The 24,237-nt window shown below is 33.8% G+C and overlaps 1 protein-coding gene across 5 annotated transcripts in view; it reads left to right on the plus strand.

The window, feature by feature from the left end:
• The window catches only part of PTPRC (protein tyrosine phosphatase receptor type C), a 138,522-nt gene that overhangs the window by 100,196 nt on the left and 14,089 nt on the right, over window positions 1-24,237 (plus strand). For all 5 annotated transcript variants that reach the window (XM_074222295.1, XM_074222297.1, XM_074222296.1 and 2 more), the window contains 12 exons: window positions 3,055-3,164; window positions 4,102-4,192; window positions 4,589-4,665; window positions 6,519-6,555; window positions 8,251-8,348; window positions 11,789-11,914; window positions 14,018-14,175; window positions 14,383-14,518; window positions 15,151-15,300; window positions 17,796-17,886; window positions 19,666-19,799; window positions 23,934-24,068. In XM_074222295.1, coding sequence (XP_074078396.1) covers window positions 3,055-3,164; window positions 4,102-4,192; window positions 4,589-4,665; window positions 6,519-6,555; window positions 8,251-8,348; window positions 11,789-11,914; window positions 14,018-14,175; window positions 14,383-14,518; window positions 15,151-15,300; window positions 17,796-17,886; window positions 19,666-19,799; window positions 23,934-24,068 — 1,343 coding nt within the window. The remainder of the gene's footprint in view (window positions 1-3,054; window positions 3,165-4,101; window positions 4,193-4,588; window positions 4,666-6,518; window positions 6,556-8,250; window positions 8,349-11,788; window positions 11,915-14,017; window positions 14,176-14,382; window positions 14,519-15,150; window positions 15,301-17,795; window positions 17,887-19,665; window positions 19,800-23,933; window positions 24,069-24,237) is intronic.

Raw genomic sequence — 24,237 nt, forward strand, 5'->3', positions numbered from 1 at the left:
AGGCAATATTAAAACTGGCCATGTATGAGGAAGAAAGGGAGAGTTTTCCAAAACCAGGCAAGAGCAGAAAGAAAGGCACCTAGAAGAAAAGAGGAAGAAAAAGAGAATTGTGCAGCATGCCTAGACAGAGCATAAAATAAGGAATTGAGTGAAATAAAACTGAAAAGAAGGAAAATAAAATTGGAAAGGAAGGTTGAAGTCAGGCACTAAAGGTCTAGGAATGCCTGGAAATAAGATTTGCAATTTCTTCAAAGTGCAACAGAAATCCACCCAAGATTTTTAAGCAGAGCAGAGACATGATTAGGCCTGCATAATAGGGAGCTTAGAGTGATGGGGTATGTTTCCTTTTTCAGGAACAAAACAAATTTTCCTCCTATGTAGAACTTTCTTCAACTTTCTAAATTAGTTCATTATAGAATAAGTGATAGATTTCAAGAACTATAGTTAGAAAATAGAAAACTGTATGTTCAAAATGGAGCTATTTCCCAACATGGAATATCAAGAGCTGCTAAACTAAAATAGTTTTACCCACTCAGTCTTTGGAAGGGCTTTTACTCAAGCAGTCCCATACAGTCTGGTGTTTCATGTACATATAGAAGTAGTACTTTTCCTTTGGGTTTCTCAGAGCTACAGTTTTGTCTTATGAGTTTGATATTTCTAAAGATTGGAACCTGGAAACATCTAGAAAGCTAGTAATCACAAAATTTTAAAATTTCTTAGTGACAGTATCTTTATCTTATTCATTTTGTAGCTCCTAGCCCAGAGCCTGATGTATATACTGGACAATAAATATTGAATTAATCAATGATAGCTGAGCCTTTCCCACTGGAGCTTTCTCCAATTAATTTTGCTGCTTTTTGCTCACTTAATACTTTAATTCATGTAAAATATGAGATAGAGCAAGTCTCTCATTCATTCAGTTTATCAGTCTTTCAATCAGTCAATAAACTCTCAGTCAACAAAAATGAGTCTCTCAGTAAATAAAGATATGATAAGTGTCTAGACATTGTGATAAGAAGTAGAGATACAAATATGTTAAAAAGGTTGGTCCCTGGTCTTGAGTTTACAGTCTTGTGGGGGAAACAATATACAAAAAGAAGCTGAAAAACCTGAGCTCGTGGGTGGGGAGTGTTGGATTAGAAGGAAACAAATGAGGAAAGTACCCAATGTAGGGGAATATTGGAAAAGATAGAGAATTCCCAGATTCCCAAAGAAGTACTTCCAGGTGAAAACTTGATTCAGCACTTCTCTCCTCAGATTGAAATTTTAGGTCATACCTCCATACTCCAATCAGAAGGTCAGAAGGAAGTGATAAGGTAGGGGCTCAAGGCTGATGGGATCTTCCAGGCTTTTCCAAGTGTTTTCAAATGAAAAAAAGTAATACTTTCTATTTTCTACCCATTACTCAGTAAAATAGCATATATTTAAACATGACCAATGAGAAAATTTGATTTGCTTGACCACACATATTCATTTTAAGGGATATTTTCTTTCTTTTTTTTTAAAGTAGAATATATGAGATTGAAATAAAATAAATTTCTGTTAATTTTTCAAAAACTTATTCCATGCTGGATACTGTCCTAAATGCTGGGGATACAAAGAAAAACAAAAATAGTTCCTGCCCTAAAGAGTGAGACTGAGGCAGTTTAGGTGGGTTGAATGCTGAGCCTGATATCAAAAGGACCTAAGTTCAACATCAGCCTCAGATTTCTTTTTATTCTTTATTTTCATCTACATGCACATGAATATTTTTATGTTACAAAATTTCCTTCTGCCCTCCCTTCCCACCCAGCCCCTCCTTTAAGCAAGAAAGAAACATTCAGGTTAGTGTTGTACATACATATTTTGATAAACACGTTTACAGATTAGTTATTTTTGGTACGAGGAATTAGGATTAAGGGAAAGACATACATAAGAGAAAATTTGTATAAAGTGTTCATCAGATTCTGAAGGGGGTTGTTTTTTTGTGTGTGTTTTGTTTCGTTTGTCTTCCTCTGGATGAGGATAACATAATCCTTAGATGGTCTAATACAGTTGTCCTAGCTCTCTGGACTGCTGAGAGCAGCGGCTTCCATCAAGGTTGTTCATCTCACAATATTGTTGTTGATGTGCACATTGTTCACTTGGTTCAGCAGTGGATTCTTACTAGTTGTGTGATCCTAGGCAAGTCATTATACCTTTGTCTGCTTTAGTTTCCTCAACTGTAAAATGGGATTAGAAATAGTGTTTACTTCTCAGGGTCATTGTGAGTATTAAAGGAGAGAATAAATGTATAGAATTTAGGCACACTTGTCTGCTCTATCACAGGTATTTTTAGGAAATGCTTATTTCCTTCCTAATTTCAAATGGGGGAGACAAATCAAATGGGGCAGACACAAGCTATATAGAGAATAGATAGATGGTAATCAGAGAAAGAAAGAAAGTGGGTTGAAGCAGGTTATCAGGATCTATCCTTGTGGGACTAAGGAGCTTCTCTTTTATCCTAAATGAACAGAGATATTATTACTGTTCCATTCTAACCACATTTGGTTTTTTTGTTAATTAGGATACTAGACAGATTCATCACTTCCTTCTCATTTTATAGATGAATAAATTGAGGCAAATAGGGTTAAGTGACTTTCCCAGGGTCATATCTATGGTTGGAAGTGGACTCAGATCTTCCAGTCTCCACAGTGCTTGCTGCCTATTAAAAAAGTCACAGGAACTGTTTCATGACTGAGCAACCAAAGTCCCCCTTTTCCTATAAATGTCCTAAAGCACTTATAGAGGCATGAAAATAAGTGAACAGTGATATTCGGGAGAATAAGAACGGACACAAGATCTTTGCACTTAGTTTCAGTGTTTTTATTCATTAGTTGATTTGCTTCATTCCATAATCAGTGTCTTTAATAAAATGCTGAAAGATACCCTAGAAAGATACTCAGAGAAGGAAGGAAAGTAGGTTGTAGTTAGGCTGCCAGGGTCTATACATGATGGACTAAAGAATTTCTATTTTGTCCTAAATGAACAGAGACACATAAAATAACTGAATTTTTCAAAAAAATTTATTTAAAGATGATGAAAGACAGATAATGAATGTGGAGCCAATCCCTGCAGAGTTGTTACTGGAGACATATAAGAGGAAGATTGCTGATGAAGGAAGACTTTTTCTGGCTGAATTTCAGGTATGTATCTTTTTAAAATGCAATCAAAATAATCTATATATCAATAATTCAGCATTAAAAATATTAAATCACACTTGCCTTGACATTTGATATTATGTGATGAATTGTACTTGGTTGTTTTAGAAACTCCATATTGCACAGTCAGTAAATCAGTAAGTACTATTTATTGTGTACCCACTGTGTAGGCACTGGACAAAGGCTGAGGATAACAAAGAAAGAGAAAAGACAGTACCTGTTTTCCAGGATCTCAGTCTAATGGGAGAGACAATTTGCAAACAGCTATGTAGGAAAAAGATAACTATATTATGGGTTGAATATAATTAATAGAGAGAAAATACTAGCCATGGAGGGGACTTAAATAATCAAATAAATTTTTTTCCTTAATTTTTTCCTCATATTTTAAAAACTTCATTTTTAATTTATGGAATAAAACAAACATTTCCAAATAATAAAAAAGATGATAGAACTTGAAATTGTAAATCTATTATGCACAATTTTGCTATTCCTTATAAATATATAATAAAGTTATCATGTATATAATTTTTTCTTTTTTTCCCCGTTTCTACCATTCTCCCCCACCCTAGAGATGGCTAGCATTAGACTACATACACAATACATATATATATATATATATATATATATATATATATGAATTTTGTTAAAATATTACATACATATTTTTATTTATCATCTTTAAAAATGAAGTATGAAATGAAATTATAAATTCATTTTTCAATCCTTTTCTTCATCAACTTTCACTCACTCCTAAGGTGATTCCATAAGGGGGAAACTTTAGCATTTTAAACAAGTTACTTATTGGTTAAATTTTTTATAATCAGATTTATTGGGAAACTACTCATTCAGACAGGAGGGTAATTGTCACCGATAGAAGTTATTTTGTATACATTATGAGATGAAGGAACATTTTGTCTTTCAGAGCATTCCAAGAATATTTAGCAAGTTTTCAAGCAAAGAAGCACGCAAACCCTTTAACCAGAACAAAAATCGTTATGTTGACATCCTTCCCTGTAAGTATTTGTGGGTAGTAGTTGATTTTCTGTTCAGTCAAAACTTATTATGCTAACTTAGCTTGAGAGGCAATATAATGTAATAATTATAGGCCTAGTCTTGGAGTAAGTCACACCTGAATTCAGGTCTTGCTTTTCTTATATATTGAGTGTGTGATCCTGGACAGACAAATCATTTAATCACTTAGCACCCCAGGAAACTTTCTAAGATTCTATTTTCTAAGTTCAATGGCTTCTATAAGTTATTGCCCATTCATTTGAGTGGACAGAGATTTCCACATTAATAAAATCATGTATATCAGAAAAACAAAACAAACAAAAAACCTATGTATGCCACGTGGTGGTTCATAATTTCATGACTGCTTTTCTTTTCTTTTTCTTTTATTCCATGATTAGATGATCATAATCGTGTTGAACTATCTGAGATAAATGGAGATGCTGGATCAGACTATATAAATGCCAGTTATGTGGATGTAAGTTAAAACAACAGTCCAGTTTCTTAATTTCTCTTGTTATTTCAGAGAATTACAATAAATGCCATCCATTTTCATTTTACTTGTCATCAGAGAATTAATTTAATATAGTTATGATAGTTCTAATTATAGCCCAGAAAACGTTATGCATTTTAAATTCTACTACCTTAGAAATGCCTAGAATTACTAATGTAGAAATTAGATGTAGTGGAAATCTACATGCAGCTATAAGAATTTTTATAGGAGTATGTAGAGTGAGCATCCACATTATTAAAAAATGTTTGCCTTCAAGTATTTCTGAAAAGCAATGAAGTTATCATAGATGCAGGCTCTGTCTTCGAGGATTTGAAGCTATATAGAAGGACAATTAGCTATATTTTATATATATATATATGTATATATATATATACATATATATATATATATATATATAATACACGTGTAAACAATGCAGAGGTCAGCCATTTTATTTGTGGAGGTTAATGTGAAATTCATACTTGAGAAGATTGAAGAAAGTAGCATGGCATATCATACCTATCTACATCAGGTAGAAAGAAATGATCTGTGGATAGGAGATCTCTTTTAGGAATGAGTGATAGGAAGAAAAAAATTATTCTAGGTAGTATAAAAATCCAAATAAGTAGCCCTTCAAATAATACATTTCTTTGGCATCAGCAAAAAAAAGGAAATGGATTTTGACACCTGAATATTTTGGGAAGAAGGAAGCTTTGCTCAGTAGTAAATACACACACAACAAATATTTGTCTAATTAATAAATAAAGGAACTCATGATGCCTGATAATTAGGAGTTTATACTTAATAATCTAGGAAATTATTAAATATCTGTAAAATAAAAGGTTGGATGAGATGAACTCTAAGGCCACTTCCAGTTCTAATTCTTTGATTGTACTCTGGGGAGTAAAGGAAAGAAATTGGTAAATTTCCTATAAGATCTCATGTAGACCATTCTTGTGTCTTAAAAGTGAAGGACTGAGATGAGTCAGAGTTCATGCTTAGATTTTATTGTTGAAAATGTTGAATTTGATGACAAGAAAGAAAATTTGTGGAATTTGATAAATTTTACATTCCGGGTAATGTGAAAGGGAAATCAGGTTAAAACATGAATCTAGTAGCTAACTAATAAGCTGTAAAGAAATTCAGAAATTCTCATAGTGAGATAAAACATGTTACTTCAAGACTGTGACATTGAAAGAAATGAGAAGATCGAAACAGATCTGGAGAATTCAACTAGTTCAGGAACATATTTGTTTTGGAGTCTGGGATAGTTTTATAAGCTGGAGAGAGAGAGATGATATCTTGAATCATCTTTAAGTTCTGATTTTCATGATGGACATAAAATCAAAATACATCTTTGGTACAAATGTCATTTTCAGATTAAGCTGCTTGGTCATTTCAAATGCAAATTAAGTTTCTTGGTCAAAAAAAATTTCTCTAACTTGACAATATCCCAAAATTTCATAATGTAGATTTGGAATATTCAAGGTGATCTTCTCTCATGTCTACTATAATTCCAAGGAGAAATGCTCATTAAATTGTACCAGATAGAATGCTGGAATTGAGTTTAAATCCTGCCTTTGATACATACTACCAGATATTGCTTGATTATTCTAGGTCTCAATTTCCTCATCTGAAAATTGACAATTATGATCTGTAGGATCTATGTGCTATAGTTGTTAGCCAGTTCAAATGAGATGTAAAGTATTTTGCCAACATGAAAGTTATATAAAGTGTTCTAAAAATGCCACTTATTAATAGTATTGTTATTGTTGTCATTGCTGTTGAAATCTAATCAATAGAATATACTTGTGTGTGTGTGTGTGTGTTTTAAACAGGGTTTCAAAGAACCAAGGAAATATATTGCTGCCCAAGGTAATAGCATCATTTTTCAATGTTTTTCTTTTTTTCATTTTTACACATTAAAATTTTTTTGGAGATTAGTCAACAAGTGTCCATCAAATATCTCTTATGTGCCAGGCACTCTGCTAGAGACAAAAATATTCCTGCCTCCAAGGAGTTTACATTCTAATAGGAAGATGTACCATTAAAAGGAAGTGGAAAACAAGCAACAGTGTTTTTATCTAGATATTCACTAAAATTGTGAGTGGAGTCACAGGGTAGTAGATTAACATTTCCTTTCTTGTAGCAATGATAATATTGATCTGGTTACTGTGACCAGAGTAACGTTCAAGAGACAGAAAGTTAGTGACTCTGGGGAAGAGACCATGTTGGCACTGACTAGGCTTTGATCTACTGGGAGATGACTAGAAGGACCGTCTGTTATTGGCTAGTTAGAGTGAACTGAGGTGAGTTTTAACTCACTTAATTGCCAATCCGAATGGCTCATTCCCAGGGTAGAGCTCCAAAATATCTTTTGAAGTCAGAGCACATATTATTTTCTATACCAACCTTTTATGATCTCCCACCTCTAAAATTAGGGTGTGCTTAGGTATTTAGGGTTACCAAAAAGTACAATTGATAGAGTGCCAGGACTGGAGTCAGGAAAAATCCTCTTTCTGAATTCCAATCTGTACTCAGATACTTAATTGTTATGGATCCTGGACAAGTCACCTAATCTGGATTGCTACAATTTCCTCATCTATAAAATAAACTAGAGAAGTAAATGACAAATCACTCCAGTATCTTTCCTAGAAAATCCCAAATGGAATAACGAAGAATCAGACACTGTTGAACAGCAATAACAAAATTCATGATTTTAGGTTTTAAAGCAATATGCCTTAAGATAAAGAACTGCCTTGGAAACCAAGAAGACACTTATTTAAGTTCCATTTGTGTCACATTCTGTGCAAATAACTAATATTTCAGTGTCCTTGGTAAATATTAAACACTGAATTGCAGCGAAAATGTCAACCTGCTTTTTTAATGAGTTTACTCACCTGTGAGTTCTTAATAACAATAAAATGACAAGTTAAGTCCCTATTTAAATCCCTATTATTTTTATATTCTTAGAAATATAGATGATCCTCAGTGGTGCATGAACTTGTTGAGGATAGGGACTTTTCTATTGCTATGGTTCTTTGCCCTCATCTAGTATAATATTCGGTAACTAATAGGCACTCAGCTAACTAAGGGGGATGGTCTCCAGTGGCCCAGGCTGGAGGGTTTCTGTTCCTGAAATGGAACAGAGGAACAGTGGTAGGGTAGATGACAAGATACTGTATAAGCCTTTGATGTTTTGATGGATAACTTAGTGATACAATTTTTTGAGTCTTGGGGAGCCAAGAAGATCTAACCAAAAATATTACCTCAAAAACCCTCTGAGTGATCCTGGCCAAGTCATTTAACCTCTGTCTTAGTTCTTTTTTGTAAAATGATGATGATATGATATGATATGATATATGATATGATAACCTTCCACCTAAGATTATTGTGAGAATCAAATTAGATACCATATGTGCTTTAAAACACAATTCTCAACACTATCATCATCATTGTCATCAACCTTGTCATTATCAAAATCATCAAAATCATCATCATCATCACTGTCATCATCATTACCAATTGGGATGAGAAAGCCTCATCAGTCAATGTTTCTTTATCTTCTAGGTCCCAGAGAAGAAACTGTTGGTGATTTTTGGAGGATGATCTGGGAACAGAAAGCAACTGTTATTGTTATGGTGACTCGCTGTGAAGAAGGAAACCGGGTGAGAGTTTCATAATTATGGGATCTGGGAGTTTCTGAGGGAAAAGATCAAGTGGGGAAGACAACAACCAAGATGCAGCAGGGTGGCAGAATAGATATGAGTACACTGGTCCTAGAGACAGGAAAACCTGAGTCTGAATCCTACTTTTTTAGGCTGACTTTTGCCCTGATTGTGTCCCCGAGTAAGCTCCTGATACTATCTGTACCTTTGTTTCCTTTTCTTTAAAATGAGGATATATTATTTGTAGTATCTACTCCAGAGAGACAATGTTACATAATCAATAGAATGAGACCTTCAAACCCAAGAAGAACTGAGTTCAAGTTCCATACTTGATACTAAGTGACTGTAGGTCCTTGGTGAAGTGATTAATGTCTCGGTGTTCTAGGTAATTCTTTAACAACATATTAGAGAAAAAGCATCAACAAGCACTGGTAGAAAGAGTTTCTTCCTCTGGAAGGACATTTTGAAAATTACAACTAGGATTAATAGTATACTTCTGTAATTCTAGCTACCAAAGAGTCTGCAGCTGATGGGAATCTCTGGAGCTGGGAGTTCTGATTTTACCATGGGCTTGGGTGTTCACTCTAAGTGTAGCATTAATATGGTGAGTCTCCAAATTCAGGAGACCACAAAGTTATTAAAGAGTAATGAACTAGTCCAGATCAGAAATGTGGTAGGAGGTCCAAGTTCCCATATCATTAAGAGTGAGATAAGACCCATGAGAAGTCCCAGCTTTTTTTTTTTTTAGATTTTTTTTTCTGCAAAGCAAATGGGGTTAAGTGGCTTGCCCAAAGCTACACGGCTAGTTAATTATTAAGTGTCAGAGGCTGGATTTAAACTCAGGTACTCCTGATTCCAGGGCCAGTGTTCTATCCACTGCAACACCTAGCCGCCCCTCAGCTTTGACAATATACAGAGACCTAGGCTTAAAGACAAAATAAATAAAAAATTGGATAAATGGAGAAATAAACAAACACTTAACTCTATAAATGAATTCATGAATGAGCATATAGGTGAATGAATATATAACTGAATGAGTGAATGAATGAATGGTTGGATGAGTATATAAATAAATGGAGAGAAGGGATTATGGATAGATGTATATATAAATGAATAAATAAATGGATGGAGGAATATATTGAATGAGCAGATGGAGGAATATATAAATGAATGAATGAATGAATGAATGAATGAATGTAAGTTTCAGAGGAGAGTTATATTAGAATAAGAGGTTTCCTTATCAGAAGTTCCCTATATCAATTAGTTCATAAGCATGAAACATCAGTTATACAGACATGAAAGTGAAATAGTCCCTGCTTTCAAGGATCTTACTTTCCTTTGGAGAATCAACACTTATTTATATAAGTAGAAACATAATACATACAAATTGAAAAAAAATAATTTGGATTGGAAAGGTACTAGCATCTGTAAATTATACTGAAAGTTTTCATAAAAAGATAGCATTTGAATACATTTTGAAGGAGACCAGTACTTCTAAGAGAAAATAGTAAAATCATAGGTCTGGTCTAGTATACAGACATGTATGTACATATGTGGCATGGTAAAACTTTAAAATCAGGGAAAAAAATCCGGATTCAAGTTCTGCTTCTGACTCACTCACATCTCACTGATTTTAGCATGATGCTTTAGAAAATTATGTAACCATATAATATAGACTTGATTTCAGAATTAAGGGAGGTTCCTTACCCTTAAATAAATTCTTTATGGATGCCTGGAATTATTCCATCAGTGATTTATCCATTCATGCTAATAAACACTTCTTTTTCTCCCTTTGGTTTTATTCTAATATGAACACTCCTGTGAAAAATCATCCTTTTATTGAATAGTTAGGGATAGAAAGGAATGGGAGTGACAATAAGCAGTAAGCCTTGGAGAGGGAAGTGAGGTTCCAGTGATTTGTTTAATCAAATTCTGTAGTAGAATGACCCTCAAAGACCACAGTTTTGTGCATAGATGCTTCTTTAAGGGTATATAAATAGTTAATATGATTTAAATTATATAGGAATAAAAATCAATTCATTTCAACATATTTTACTAACCTGTTTTAACCTCTTTTGTTTATTATGAAATAGAATCTGTCTCAAGGAATAATGTTCTTTTTGGGGAGTGGAAGGGCAGTAGGGAATTCAATAAGCATAAAACACAGGAATACAGAATGAAATCAAAGTAATTTCAAGAGGTAGGTAGAACTTTTTGAAGTCCTTCACTCTTGAAGAAGACCTTGATATCAGGGAAATGATGCCATGACTGGCACATGAATTAGATTTGAGTGAGGGAGTGTTGTGCAAAGTCAACAGACTCATTTTCTCCACTGAAGGTATCTGGGTCCAGTGGCCAGATATGGATCATGACAACTGGCGATGGCCCTGGAAGTGTGGTAATCATAGTGTAATGACTTGTCTAGGGTCACACAACTAATAAGCGACAAGTATCTGAAGTTAGATTTACTCTCAGATTTCCTCACTCCAGGGCCAGTGCTCTATCCATTGGACCTCCTAAGATGGGAAGCCTCCTGTTGGAGCTGGCACAAAGTTGGAGTCTCCGAAGGATAGGGCAGAGATGAGGAAGAGGTACTTTCCTGATATAGAAAATTTAAGGATGGCCAAAAGGATATTAAAGTTGAAAAAGAGCTTGTAGACCAAGATTGTGAGCAGGAGAGTAATGTGAAATGGTGCTGCATGGATGGTGTAGTGAAAATTCAAGCTAGATTTTTTTAATCTCAGGACCTGAGTTCAAATTCCTAGTTCTGCTACTTCATGTGATCCAGAACAAGTCCTCTCTAGTAACTTGTTGGTTCATGTGTAAGGTGAAACAATTAGGATAGAAGATTTATCTCTTACTTCCCTTACAGAGATAAATCTATGATTCTACCTAAGAGAAGAGAGTTAAATATATGTTGGACAGTTTTAGAAGCCAGGTTGAAGATTTTGTATTTTATTCTAGAATCAATAGGGAGGTACTGAAGATATATGAGTGATCAGTGAGTGGGTTGTAATTAGATATTAGATTTAGGAATATCATTTTTAAAAGTTGCCACAACTAGATGGCACAGTGGATAGAGCACTGCCATTGGAGTCAAGAGGATGAGAGTTAGAATGCAGCCTCAGATATTTACTAGCTGTGTGACCTTGGACAAGTCTCTTAACTATGATTGCCTCACATCCAGGGCAATCTCTCGGCATCCTGATTCATATCTGTTCACTGAATCCCGATGACTCTGGAGGAGAATGTATGACTGATGATTTAGCACAGCACCCCCTTATCAGATCCAATTCATGTTCTTGTTGTGGCATCACCTCCCTGATGTCATGATCTTCTTCAGGAAGGAAGAACAAACATTATTATTTTAAAGGTTGGTTAACTGGAAAAGAAAATTATTAAGAAAAAGTATATTTATTTGGTGACTTTCATTTTTATAGAACAAATGTGCGGAATACTGGCCAACAATTGAAGAGGGCACTCAAATTTATGGAGATGTAATTGTAAAAGTTAATGAACACAAAATATGTCCAGATTACATTGTACAGAAACTGAATGTTACAAATGTAAGTTAATTTCTGTTGTATAATATTTGTCAATCATTTGGGGGAAAAATGTTGCTGAGTATCAATTATGAACAATGGAAATATAATATTTGGTTTTGGTGGGACTATATTTTCCAGCTTTTATAATCAATGTTGGGTTGATCCATCTTGTTAATGAAGTTTCTCAAGATGGCAGAGTCATATTGAATCACTGATCAAAGAAGTACCTGTCAATGGAATTTATGAATATTTATATATGTGTATATATATATATATATATATACATATATTTTTGAGAGAGAGTTCAGATGTTCAAAAGAGAAAAAAAAATCTATCATTTATACCCTCGGGGATTCAACATTCATTTGGGAGGAAAACTGAAACAATTATCAAAGAAACCATGTAAATATATAATTTATGTTCTAATTTATGTTCAACAGTACAAAATGATCAAAGTTCAAGGAAGATGTGTTTGATGGGAGGGGCAATTAGAGGTTTGTCTCCAGGTGACAAACTTAGAAGACAATGGCAGCATTTATAGTCCTTTTATTTTTAGGATAAAAAAAACAACTGACCTGAGCAACTAATTAGCAAGAATAATTAATTTAACTAGAAAATCAATAAAACTTCTCTTTCCTTCTCTAACAAGTGACATCCAAATGAATTCTAAGGCTCAGTTCATCTCCTCTCCTACTCAGTTTCCTCAGTAGTCTTTGAGTGAGCTAGGTATTTATTACATGCCTCTGATTCCTCTCACTCCCAATGAATTTAGGAGATATTTTATGCCAATTAGTCTCAGTGCAAAATTTTCTAAGCCTGATTTTTCGGGAAAGGGAGAGATAGATTAAGTATGGAAAAGTAGTCAACACTCATTTATTAAATATTTATTACATGCCAAGAAGAGGTTAGGCTCTGGATACACAAAGAAAAATACAAAAATAGCTCCTGCTTTCAAGGAGAATACATCCTGCTGGAAGGCAGGTAATGATGACAAGTTAAATGCAGCAGCTGAAAATTTAACAGAAGTTTTATTTGTAGAAATACTTTCTATTACCTAAAATTACTTTCTGTGATATTCAGAGAATATTCGTCCCCAAAAGAAGTTCTATGTTTATTTCTTTTAAGACTTTCATTTCTTTATTTCATTGTGAACAAAAGCCAATAGATCATAAGGAAATGAATGCTTAGGACTTTTCTAAAGGCTTTTGTTGGTTAAATTTCATTTATATAGTGACCCACAAACTAAGTCACCCAATAAATAACTATTAAGATGCAAGGTCATTATTATTATCATCATCATCATTTTTAGGATATTTTAGTATGCATTGGGATGTTTTAGTGGATACCATGTACTAAGAAGCAATGACAATTATTTTTTTTATATTTGCCTCTTTTTTCTCCTGTCCTCTTCTCTCTCCTTTCCTCTCTTCTCTCTCTCTGTCTCTCCTATACACAAATATTCTATCAAACAAAATACATCCAAAAATGTATTTCTACTCATACTGCTGTGAAATTGAAACCTTTCCTGCATTCACTATTATGAGAAATCCAAACAAAACTGAGGAGTATTCAGAGATTTGCTGTGTCTCAACCCTATATCATTACATCTCAAGTGGGTGTTTTCAAATGTTCTCATTAATCTAGGGGGCAACTTAGCTCTTAGGGAGTAATAGTTGCATGTTTGGAGAAATATGATTCTTCTTATATGCTAAATAGGCCCATTCACTGGCCTACTAAGCCATATTTAGAGAAATGATGAATATGATGACATTTAATAAAATTTGTATCTTTTCTTTGGCATGTCAGTATGAAAATTCTTTAGGCTTTGTAACTCCGTTTTATAACTATGTTCTAGTAAATGCCTATTTCTCTTATATGTGTTTCATTAACAAATCACTAGCTGGAAATCATTATGTCTAAAAAATTAATTTATGCATCCTTTTATATCCTATTATTAAAGTTTCATATTTTATGGAGATTTAAATATCTCTATCTCCTCATCTTTGTCTATCAATAATTATATCTATAACTTTATAACTATATTCCTTTCTTCTCTCCAGTATTTACATAGATAAAATTTTCTTTGAGAAAAATGGTCTCATTAAAATATCTTATCTTAATTAGAAAAGAGAGAAAACAACTGTAAGAGATGTGACACACATTCAGTTCACCAGCTGGCCTGACCATGGAGTCCCAGATGATCCTCACCTGCTCCTCAAGTTACGTCGAAGAGTCAATGCCTTCAGTAACTTTTTCAGTGGTCCCATTGTTGTGCATTGCAGGTAAGTGATCCCAGAATGGTCATCATTTAGAGGTCAACATCTTAAAACATAGTCAGGGCTTTCTCCTTTTAAAATGTCCATATGAGGAAGAAAATCAATAATGAGATTATTTTATTCTTTCATATGCTATAAACTCCAATTCATTTAACATCACTCTTATGTCATTGTTTTCTCCTGGAAGTTTTCATGTTTTCCTAATTTTTTCAGTGCTGGTGTTGGCCGCACTGGTACCTACATTGGAATTGATGCTATGTTGGAAGGACTAGAGGCTGAAAATCAAGTGGATGTTTATGGCTATGTAGTGAGGCTTCGGCGACAGAGATGCCTGATGGTTCAAGTGGAGGTATGTTTTCAGTGTTTAACAATGACGCAAATATTTTGTGAACTTAAGAGGATCTCATAATAGGTTGCATGAGATAGAAAGTGTTTATTTTTCATATTCCCTAGAAGTTACAGAACAAATCATAGTTTGCAGCAATTTGCTTGGATCCCATTCATTCAATCATTTAATAAAAACCATTGATTAAACACCCACTCTGTATGATATACTCCACTTGTGGCTAGATTTCACTGAAAGAGTGCTCCTTTCTCTACACTTGAATCTGTTTCACAATTGTTTTCTGCAAATTGGAATGGTTCAACTCAAGAGCTTGTGTACAGATTTGGTTGTAAATCAAATTTCTGTAAATCTATCACAAAAATTTGGAGGAAGGATTAGTAAAATATAATATGTAACCTGTAATAAATAGAATCTTTTTTCTAAGCAAATATACTGGGATGTGAATAGCAGTATTATATTTCTATAGTGTGACTAATTTTAAGTAGCATGAGAATTATTATTTTTATTTATAACATCAATAGAAATATAAAGGGTTACTATTTTAGTGATATAGCTATAATTTTTAAATAATATGTTATATGAATAAATATTTAAATGAATTGTATTAACTGCTTATATTATCTTTGAAATATCAGGCACAGTATATCCTGATCCATCAGGCTTTGGTAGAGTACAATCAGTTTGGAGAAACTGAAGTGAGCATGCTGGAATTACATTCTTATCTCAATAACATGAAAAAGAGGGATCCACCCAGTGAGCCTTCCCCACTGGAGGCAGAATTTCAGGTAACTATCATGATCATCCAATTAAGGATTATTACTAAAAATAGCCACATCACACTTCAACTAGATAGTCTAATGCCAGTCTTAATCTTCTTAATCTTTATACTTTATCTCTCACTTTATGGAAGTTGCTTATGTTTACCTCTTATTAGAACTGTGTTGTTTCTCTGCATATTTGGGCATTCCTGGAAGACAAACGCAAGTTGAATAAAATTTAGAGGTGCCAACACATACACAGTGTCATTAATCTTCCTTTAGGTTGCAACTAAAATCTTACCTTCGATAAGACACCTCCAACTTCTTTTAATTCTAATGTCTTATCTCTTTTATTACCTATTTATCTTGTATATAGATTGTTTCCTATGTGTATACATACATACACATATATATACATATATACATATATACATATATATATATATATATTTGTGTGTTGTCTCTCCATTTAGATTGTAAGTTCCTTCAGATCAGCATTATTTTACTTTTTTGGGACCCCAACACTTGGTATAATGTCAAACACATAGTAGGCATTTAATAAATGTTATTGAGATGTATATATATATGTATATACACATGTATAAATACACATATATGTTTTATATACTTATATATATACAGATGTAAAACTATATATACAGATATATGTATAAATATACTCATAATATATAGAAGAGTGTTAAAATAATACTGCTAGCATTTATAGAGCTTTTAAGGTGTGGCAAAGTGCTTTACATAAGTTTTGCTTTTATTCCTCACAACTATTCCATGAGGGGGCTGCTATTATCATCCCCATTTTATAGATGAGGAAATTGAAGCTGTTGCTAGTCAAGCGTCATACAGCTACAAAATAACTAAGGTAGGATTATAATTCAAGTCCTTTAGATTTTAAATCTTCCACTTCTCTGTGCCATCCAACTGAATAAGAACAATAATAACAAACACTTTTAGTTTGCATTTATATAGGACTGCCCTAGTTCATAGCAGCAATTTGGGAATTTAGAAGAGAGTTTCACAGAAATTGGGAGGACCAGTAAGGGGTAAAGAAAAGGTAATTTATTACCATTCATCTGAACTCACACAAAAGAAGGTCCAAAACTTCAAAGAAGATGCCCAGGAGAAGGACCAAGGAAAGAAATGATACATCTGTGTCAGTGGTTGAACTGGGTACCATATTGGCCCCATGATAGATTTCCAGATTTAGTGAACCTGGTCCACATAGATTTTGCCAAGCTCTCCACTTTTCTTCTGGTATGAAGTATCTGTGAATGTTTGTCTTCTCCATACAAAGGCAGTTTAGGAAGGAAGTGAAGGTCAAAGGTTTTATAGACAGTGGTAAATTCTGATTCAGGTGTATCTGATTTATTTCTCACATGATGACAAGCGTATACTACAGAATAAAAATAAGTACAGAATATGGAAGTTTTCAGAAAAGATAAGCAATCACTAAGAATTTATTAAGTACCTGCTATATATTGGTCATTCTGCTAAGCACTGACATATAATAAATCAAAATGAAACAGTACCTGCCCTGAAGGAGTGTACTATAGTAAGGAAAGAAGAAATATTTCTAGAGGAAAGAGAGACTATCATAAGTTAGTACTGTTTGGTTCTGAGATTCTCTCTTAAACTGGGAAAGTTATCCCAAATGCTTCAAAATTTAAAAGTGCTATCTTGATGCTAAACCATAAAATCATATATATATATATATATATATATATATATATATATATATATATATATTTCTTGTTCAGAAATGGGGGACACAATGACACAATACCACCTTCACTCTGGTCACTATCCCTGGTGTAGGATAAATAGAGTAAAACGCTGCTAAAGCCCTTACATTCTTTCACTTCCTTCTCAAGAGAATGACTATGTGATCAAAACTTAATGGGGAACATTTTAGGAGGGAGACAGAAACACACATATATGAAGATACAATAATATTGGAAGTGGTCCATGAAGATTCCATGAGATAAACCCACTCTAAATATTTCTAGATGAGCTTCATTCCAGAAGAAGGATAAGTTATCCATTCCACATTAATACTTTCCCCAATGCAGTTTTGATAAATCACAAGTAGGCATAAAAATTGAATGAAATTTTTTGAGAGTTTTGGGGAAGTTATAGATGACATACAAAGGCCAACAGATGCCACAAAAACGTTCAGAAACTCAGAAATACATGAGATCTCTCTCTCTCTCTCTCTCTATATATATATATATATGTATGTATGTATATATATGTGTATATATATAGTATTGCATAATATTAATGTAATATCAATCTTTTTAATACCATAACAATTCAGATTTCTCTGATACAAAAGGAAGACCAAAAAATTTTAAGATGATTTTCCAGATCATGGATGCACCATATCCCTAACTCCCACAGTATAGAAGGGATAATTGAATTGCTGTTAATGGTTTGTTTTTTCTTTAATATATAACTTTTGGAATTGAAAGATATTCCCAAATGTATATATATTTTCCCCCCAGAGACTTCCCTCATATAGGAACTGGAGGTCCCAGCACACTGGAAATCAAGAAGAAAACAAAAGCAAAAATAGAAATTCAAAGATTATTCCATGTGAGTATTTCATTAAACAATGTCTATCCTGGTCCTACTAGTATATGTATACACCATTGACCTGATGCTCAGATCATTTGCATTCACTCTAGGAATAGGAGATTTTGGGACATTACTTGACTTCAAGATTAATAAGTTCTTTTATTGTAATTGATCTTGAACTTATGAGTTTTTTAAGTTGAAGTTAGCCCCAATGGGTTAGCTGGCTGTTTGGAGTGCTATGATCTCGGAACTACCATTCATGGAAGGAGACGACTAATTCCATGAGGGCACAGATTTCTTTTTCTTTGTATTCCTATCACTTAGAATATTCTGAGCCCATAGTAAGCACTTCAGTGATTTTTTTCAAAAATAAATTTATTTATTTATTCATTATTTCAACTGCAGGTAGTTTTCAATATTCACTTTTTTGTGAGATTTTGAGTTCCACATTTTTCTCTCCCTTCCATCCTTCCTACCTCCCCTCACCATAGACACAAAATATATGTTTCCAAAAGTCTCCAAAAAAGTTAGCATTTTAACAGTGGAAGACACCTTATAAAGGAGTGACAGTCAGGTAGGGGTGTTTGTGTTTGGGAAATCATGGGGATGGAGAGCGAAGATATAGAAGTGAACTTTCTAGGAGTAGCATCCATGTGTGCTTACAGAGTTGGAAAAAAGGAAGATGTAAGGAAGGACAAGGAAACAACTAGCATGGCTAGTAACAGATAAATTTAATAGAAAATGATGGTGGGGGAATTAACCATTTATTAATTTATGTCATGAATATATGGAAGAAATCTACACTAATTTAATTTTATCTGATAGCTTGAAGGGTTAATTAAGGGGACTTATTAGGAATATAAAGTGCAATTATATAATTAAATTTGGTTAGCTAAGTAGTTGACAAAAAAGATTAGTTAAATTTAGTAGGAATATTTTATTTCTTTTATTTAAAAAGATGAGAAACTGTGGTATAGTGGAGAGAGTATAAGAACTTATTCAGATAACCAGATGATGATTATGAAAACCAGGACATCACAGAGATGATGCCATGACAAGTACATGAATTGGATTTGAGTGAGGGGTTGCTCTGCTAAGTCACCAGCCTCACTTTCTCCTTCAAATCCATCTGGACCCAATAGCCAGATATGAATCAGGATGACTGGAGATGATCTTGGAGAAGCAATATGGGTTAAGTGATTTGCCCAGGATCACAGTTAATAAAGTGTCAAGTGTCTAAGGCCAGATTCAAACTCCATCCTCTTGATTACAAGGTCAGTGCTCTGTCCACTGCACCAATAATCAGAAACCTACTAGCTGGGCAAGTCACTTAAACTCTCTATGATTGTGTTTCCTAAATATAAAATGTGACAGGGCTTTGAACTTTTTAATATCCATTGTCCCTTTTATCTATAAATTTAAAATCCTATTGAAAAGAAGTAGAATGACCATTTAAACAAAACCAAAAAGGCTTTTAAGGTTGAAAGACTTTGGAATTCCATTATCTAGTTTCATGGAGAAAAATGTCTATTTTTGATTTGATGTAAAATTTGAAGTTCTGTCCTGATCTTAGTCGATTTTTAAGACACATGCTTGTTATGTATGATATTTTAGAAATAATTTAGTGACCAACTAAATTTGACTTTTCATGTCACAGTGCTGTAGAAATAAATCTATGAAAATATTTGCTATATATCTCTGTACTCGTTATTTCCATATTTCAGGTGCTTATTGGCAAAGAGAGCCTTGTGACTCTGAGGACAACAATAACATATCTCCCTGTTTTGTACTCTGTAGATGACTTTAACAGAGTGCCATTGAAACATGAATTGGAGACCAGCAAAGAGAGTGAACATGATTCAGAAGAATCATCTGATGATGACAGTGATAACGACGAGCCAAGCAAATATATAAATGCTTCCTTCATAACTGTATGTATTTAAAAATCCACAATTCTAGTGTACACGTATTTTCAGTATATTGGCATGCTATTAGAATATTATGAAGTTATTTAAAATCAAATAACGAAGTCAACCAAACATATACTGCATTAGAAAAAAAATGTCACTTCAAATTTTGTTGTTCAGTCACACACAAATCTTTATGATCTCTTTTGGGTTTTTCTCATCAATGATATTGGAGTGCTTTGTCATTTTCCCCTCCAGTTCATTTTTACAGAAGAAGAAACTGAGGCAAACAAGGTTAAGTGATTTGCATAGGGTCATACATCTTAAGACTGGATTTGAACTCATAAATATGAGTCATCCTAATTCCAAAGTCATCATCTAACTGCTCAGACACTTAAAATTGAATCTTTTTATTTAGTTGTTCATTAAAATCATAATCTGTATGATTAAATATTTTCCTCACTCTAAAATTACCTCCCACCCATTACTATATTCAAAATTTTTCTTTCCTTACCTTGTTTCTAGAAATCAAAGGTTTTTCTTTTGTCTGAAGGAATTAAAGTTTGCCTGTATTAAGGGACCCAGGAAGTCATACAGATTTTCCTGTCTAATTATTAGTGAAAAGAATCTATGTGATTTTCAAAATTGACATGCATTATGGAAGGAAACACAACTTAATGAAAAGAAAAAGATACAAAAGAATGTGGCATAGTGGATAATGCCTGTAGCCAGGAAGACTTGAGTTCAAATGTGCATCATACATGTATCTGTGTGGCCCTGGGAAAATCACTTAACCAGTGTTTGCCTTAGTTTCCTCAACTATAAAATGGAGATAAGAATAGCATCTAACTCTTCAGATTATTAGAGGAACAAATGAAATATCTGCAAAGTTCTTAGCAAAGGGCCTGATATAGAGTGAGTGGTATATAAATGTGAGTTGTTATAATCATCATCAAAATCATCATTATCATTTTTATTCCCTGATGGGAAAAAGACTAATTGATAGGGTTTGTGTATTTTTTTTATTTTGAACACTTCAAAATTATGATAAATCATGTAGAAGTGTGGGGTTCACCATATCACCTTAGAGGGTATTTGAACATAAAACAGGGATTTCATTGGTACAGAAAACTTCAGTGAAGAATTTTCTTCTTCCAATATAGATCAGGTCCTTCTCTGTAATTGGTCTTAGAGAGCTGTCTAGAGCGCTGAGAGGTTTTGACTTGCCCAGGGTCAACCAGTCATTATGTGTCAGAGATAAGCCTTTATGGGCCCATGGGTCTTCCTGGCTCCAAGGTCAACTTTCTCATCATTCTATCATGATCTCTTTCCTGTCCTATTAAATAAAAGCAGGTTTTAGAAACTCAATTTTGAAGTGATTTAGTTTAAATGTTTCTACCCAGAAGACCTGAAACTCTTTTTGGGAGTTTTAGTTTTTGATACATAAAAATTCCTTTCTTATAATAAAACAGACACAAATAAAAACAAATACTATAATAAATCTAATAATTTCTCTTTTACTTTCATGTAAATGTCATGAGTATTCCTCATGAGTTTTTGCTATGAGTTTCTTTTGAGATTTTTTTTGTTTGAACAACTTCTTTTGGCTGAGCGACAAATTATTCCTTTTTATTAAGTATTTTATCAATATGATAAGAGAACATACATATGGATTGATTTGGTCAGAAGCCCTGTAAGCACACCATCACATTTTAAGAGTCTTGTGGACCTAAATATACTCATTGATGAGAAAAATTGACATCCAAAACCTTACTTAAGTTCTGCATTACATTCTGAATTTTTTTGAGCACAGGCAACAAGAACTAACAAGCTTTCACTGGGGGTCATTTACTTTGTGTGCTTTTCTACTACTTTGGTCAGTCGTACCTACCAACTCCACCTGTACCTAGAGGAAATAAAAGACTTTTTCTTAAATGTGACATATTTCTAATTAAGGTAGATTTTCTGGTATGCATGCCCTTAATAGCTTGGGCATAGGCACTCTTGAAGTGGACTCAAATTTGAACCCCTTGATTCACCTGACTTTGTGGGGTTCTCAGGATCAAGGTAATATCTCACCATTTCAATTGATTACTTGGGATGGTTGACAGGAAGAACCAGCATTTATTTTACTTAGACTGAGATGTTTTCCATTTAAGGAAGCAAAAAGATTTGGAGATTTGGTTGGGTATAAGCATTAGGATTTGAACTATTAGTTCAGCAATCTTGTCATAAAGCATAAAGAGACCAATCTGTGATGAACTAAATCCCTAGGAGATTTAGTAGAATTCTCTCTGGCTTGTTCTGTCTCTCAGACTCAAATTTTTCCCACTGGTCAAAAAGGAAACTGAAGGAAAACAGTTTATTTTTAGTAATTATATCTTTTTTTAATCTATTGTTATAAGTAAATTTATTTTTATTACATTTTATAGTAAATCAGAACTTTATTTAACCCTAGTCATGAAACTGAATCGCTGGACTGACCTGAGCTAGATTTGGTCCAGAATGCTCTTTATGCCTGTGCTTAAGTCATTATTTACAAATCACCCATGATATATTAAATAGGTTCATCAGTTTCATTGGTTGAAAAATGTATCTTCACCTATGTAATCCAATATTTTAGGGAAGAAAGTAATTGAACTTATGTAGGTTATTCTTCTGATGGTGACAGTCTATCAATGTACCTGTCCTTAATACCTTTCCAATTTAATAGGACTCTCTAGAGTTTGTACTCTCTTGACAAAGTCATTAAGAATTGGAAATCACCTCTTTTTTGATCAAAATTAAAATGAGTAAATCAATAGATGTTTTGCTAACAATTGATTATTGTTAGAAGTTGAGAGTTATGTGAAGGGAAAAACAAATAAAAATAAAAAGCAGAGAAAGAATACAATATTCACTATTAGTAATATATAAGGTAAAATGTATGAGAAAGAACAGGCAAGGAAAGAATGAAGATTTGGTAGGAATGGTAAATTAATATTATGCTTTCTACTTGTAAAGGATTAAATGTAGTTATTAATCATATTTGGCTTTTATATTAATTTTAGCTATGTTTTCTGATAAAACAATTTTTAAAAGATGAGCTATTACTGAGTTCCCTAAGTCTCTGAGCCTTGAATTCTGTAGCTTCCCAATGAAGACAAGGGCTGAAATGATTCTGATAATTTTAGGTTCAGTTACCTATGCTGAAAACTCATGTGAGAAATTTATTTATTCTTGACCAGATACTCAGCCTGCTGTAAAGAAACATGCTGGATGGGCAGGATGGCACAAACCTATAATTTCCACTTAAAGGGCTAGCTAGGTGGTGCAGTAGATAGAACACTGACCTTGGAGTCAGGAAGATGGAAGCCTGTTCCTGAGACTCAGACATTTGACTTTTACTGTGTGACCTTGGGCAAGGCACTTAACCCTGATTACCTCACATCCAGGGCCACCTCCAATCCTGATTCATATCTGGCCACTGGACCCAGATGATTCTAGAGGAGAAAGTGAGGTTGGTGACTTATCACAGCCCCCCCTCACTCAAATCCAAATCATGAGTTCATCCTGGCATTATCTCCCTGATGTGATGTTTGTTGAAAATGAAGGGCGAACATAATTCCAGTTTCCTGGGAGGCTGATGCTTATAGTTCTCTTGAGTTCAGGAGTTCTGAGCCTCAGTAGGCTGTCAGCAAACTTACTAATTCTGGAATCAATAGGTGAACCCCTAGGCATGGACAGAAGAGTGTTAAGTACAGTACCAGATGACCTAAGGGTAGATAAGTCAGAATGGGTTAAAAACAATAGGTCAAAGATTCAATGTTGACCAGTAATGGGATCAGAACTGTGAGTAACTCTTGTCCATCCAGCTTGGGTGAGGATGAGAAGATTCAGTGAAAGAAGGAAGGAATCAAGAAGGGGAGGAAGGAAGATAAGCAGAAAGAAGGGAATTGAACAATTCTATCCATATACCAGATGGAAAAATATACATTCAACTGTTGTAATCAATGTCCTCTTCATTGTCCTCTAAAATAAAGCCAAATCTGTGTCTTTAACATTTACTCATACCATCAAATCTTCATTCTCTTGGCATCGTATTGTTTTCATCAATTAATTGTATTACCAATTGTTTATGTCTTTATTTAGTACTAATCAAGGATGTTATTTTTTTAGACTTACTGGAAACCTGAAGTGATGATTGCCACACAAGGGCCACTAAAGGAGACAATTGCTGACTTCTGGCAAATGATCTTTCAGAGAAAAGTCAAAATTATTGTAATGCTGACAGAGCTGAAAGATGGGGATCAGGTTTGGACTCTCTCAATATTACACCCTTTCCTGATTTTCATCCACTGATCAAATGGACTTTGTAGGATGTCTTAAGGGAGTCAATATCCATTTTTACTATCAAAATTTCAATTCTTATCACTTTGTGGATGACTCTTACATCTCTCTAATTCCACACTCCTGTCCCATA

The sequence above is a fragment of the Macrotis lagotis genome, chromosome 2 (assembly GCF_037893015.1).
Source record: "Macrotis lagotis isolate mMagLag1 chromosome 2, bilby.v1.9.chrom.fasta, whole genome shotgun sequence".
Classification (NCBI taxonomy): Eukaryota; Metazoa; Chordata; class Mammalia; order Peramelemorphia; family Peramelidae; genus Macrotis; species Macrotis lagotis.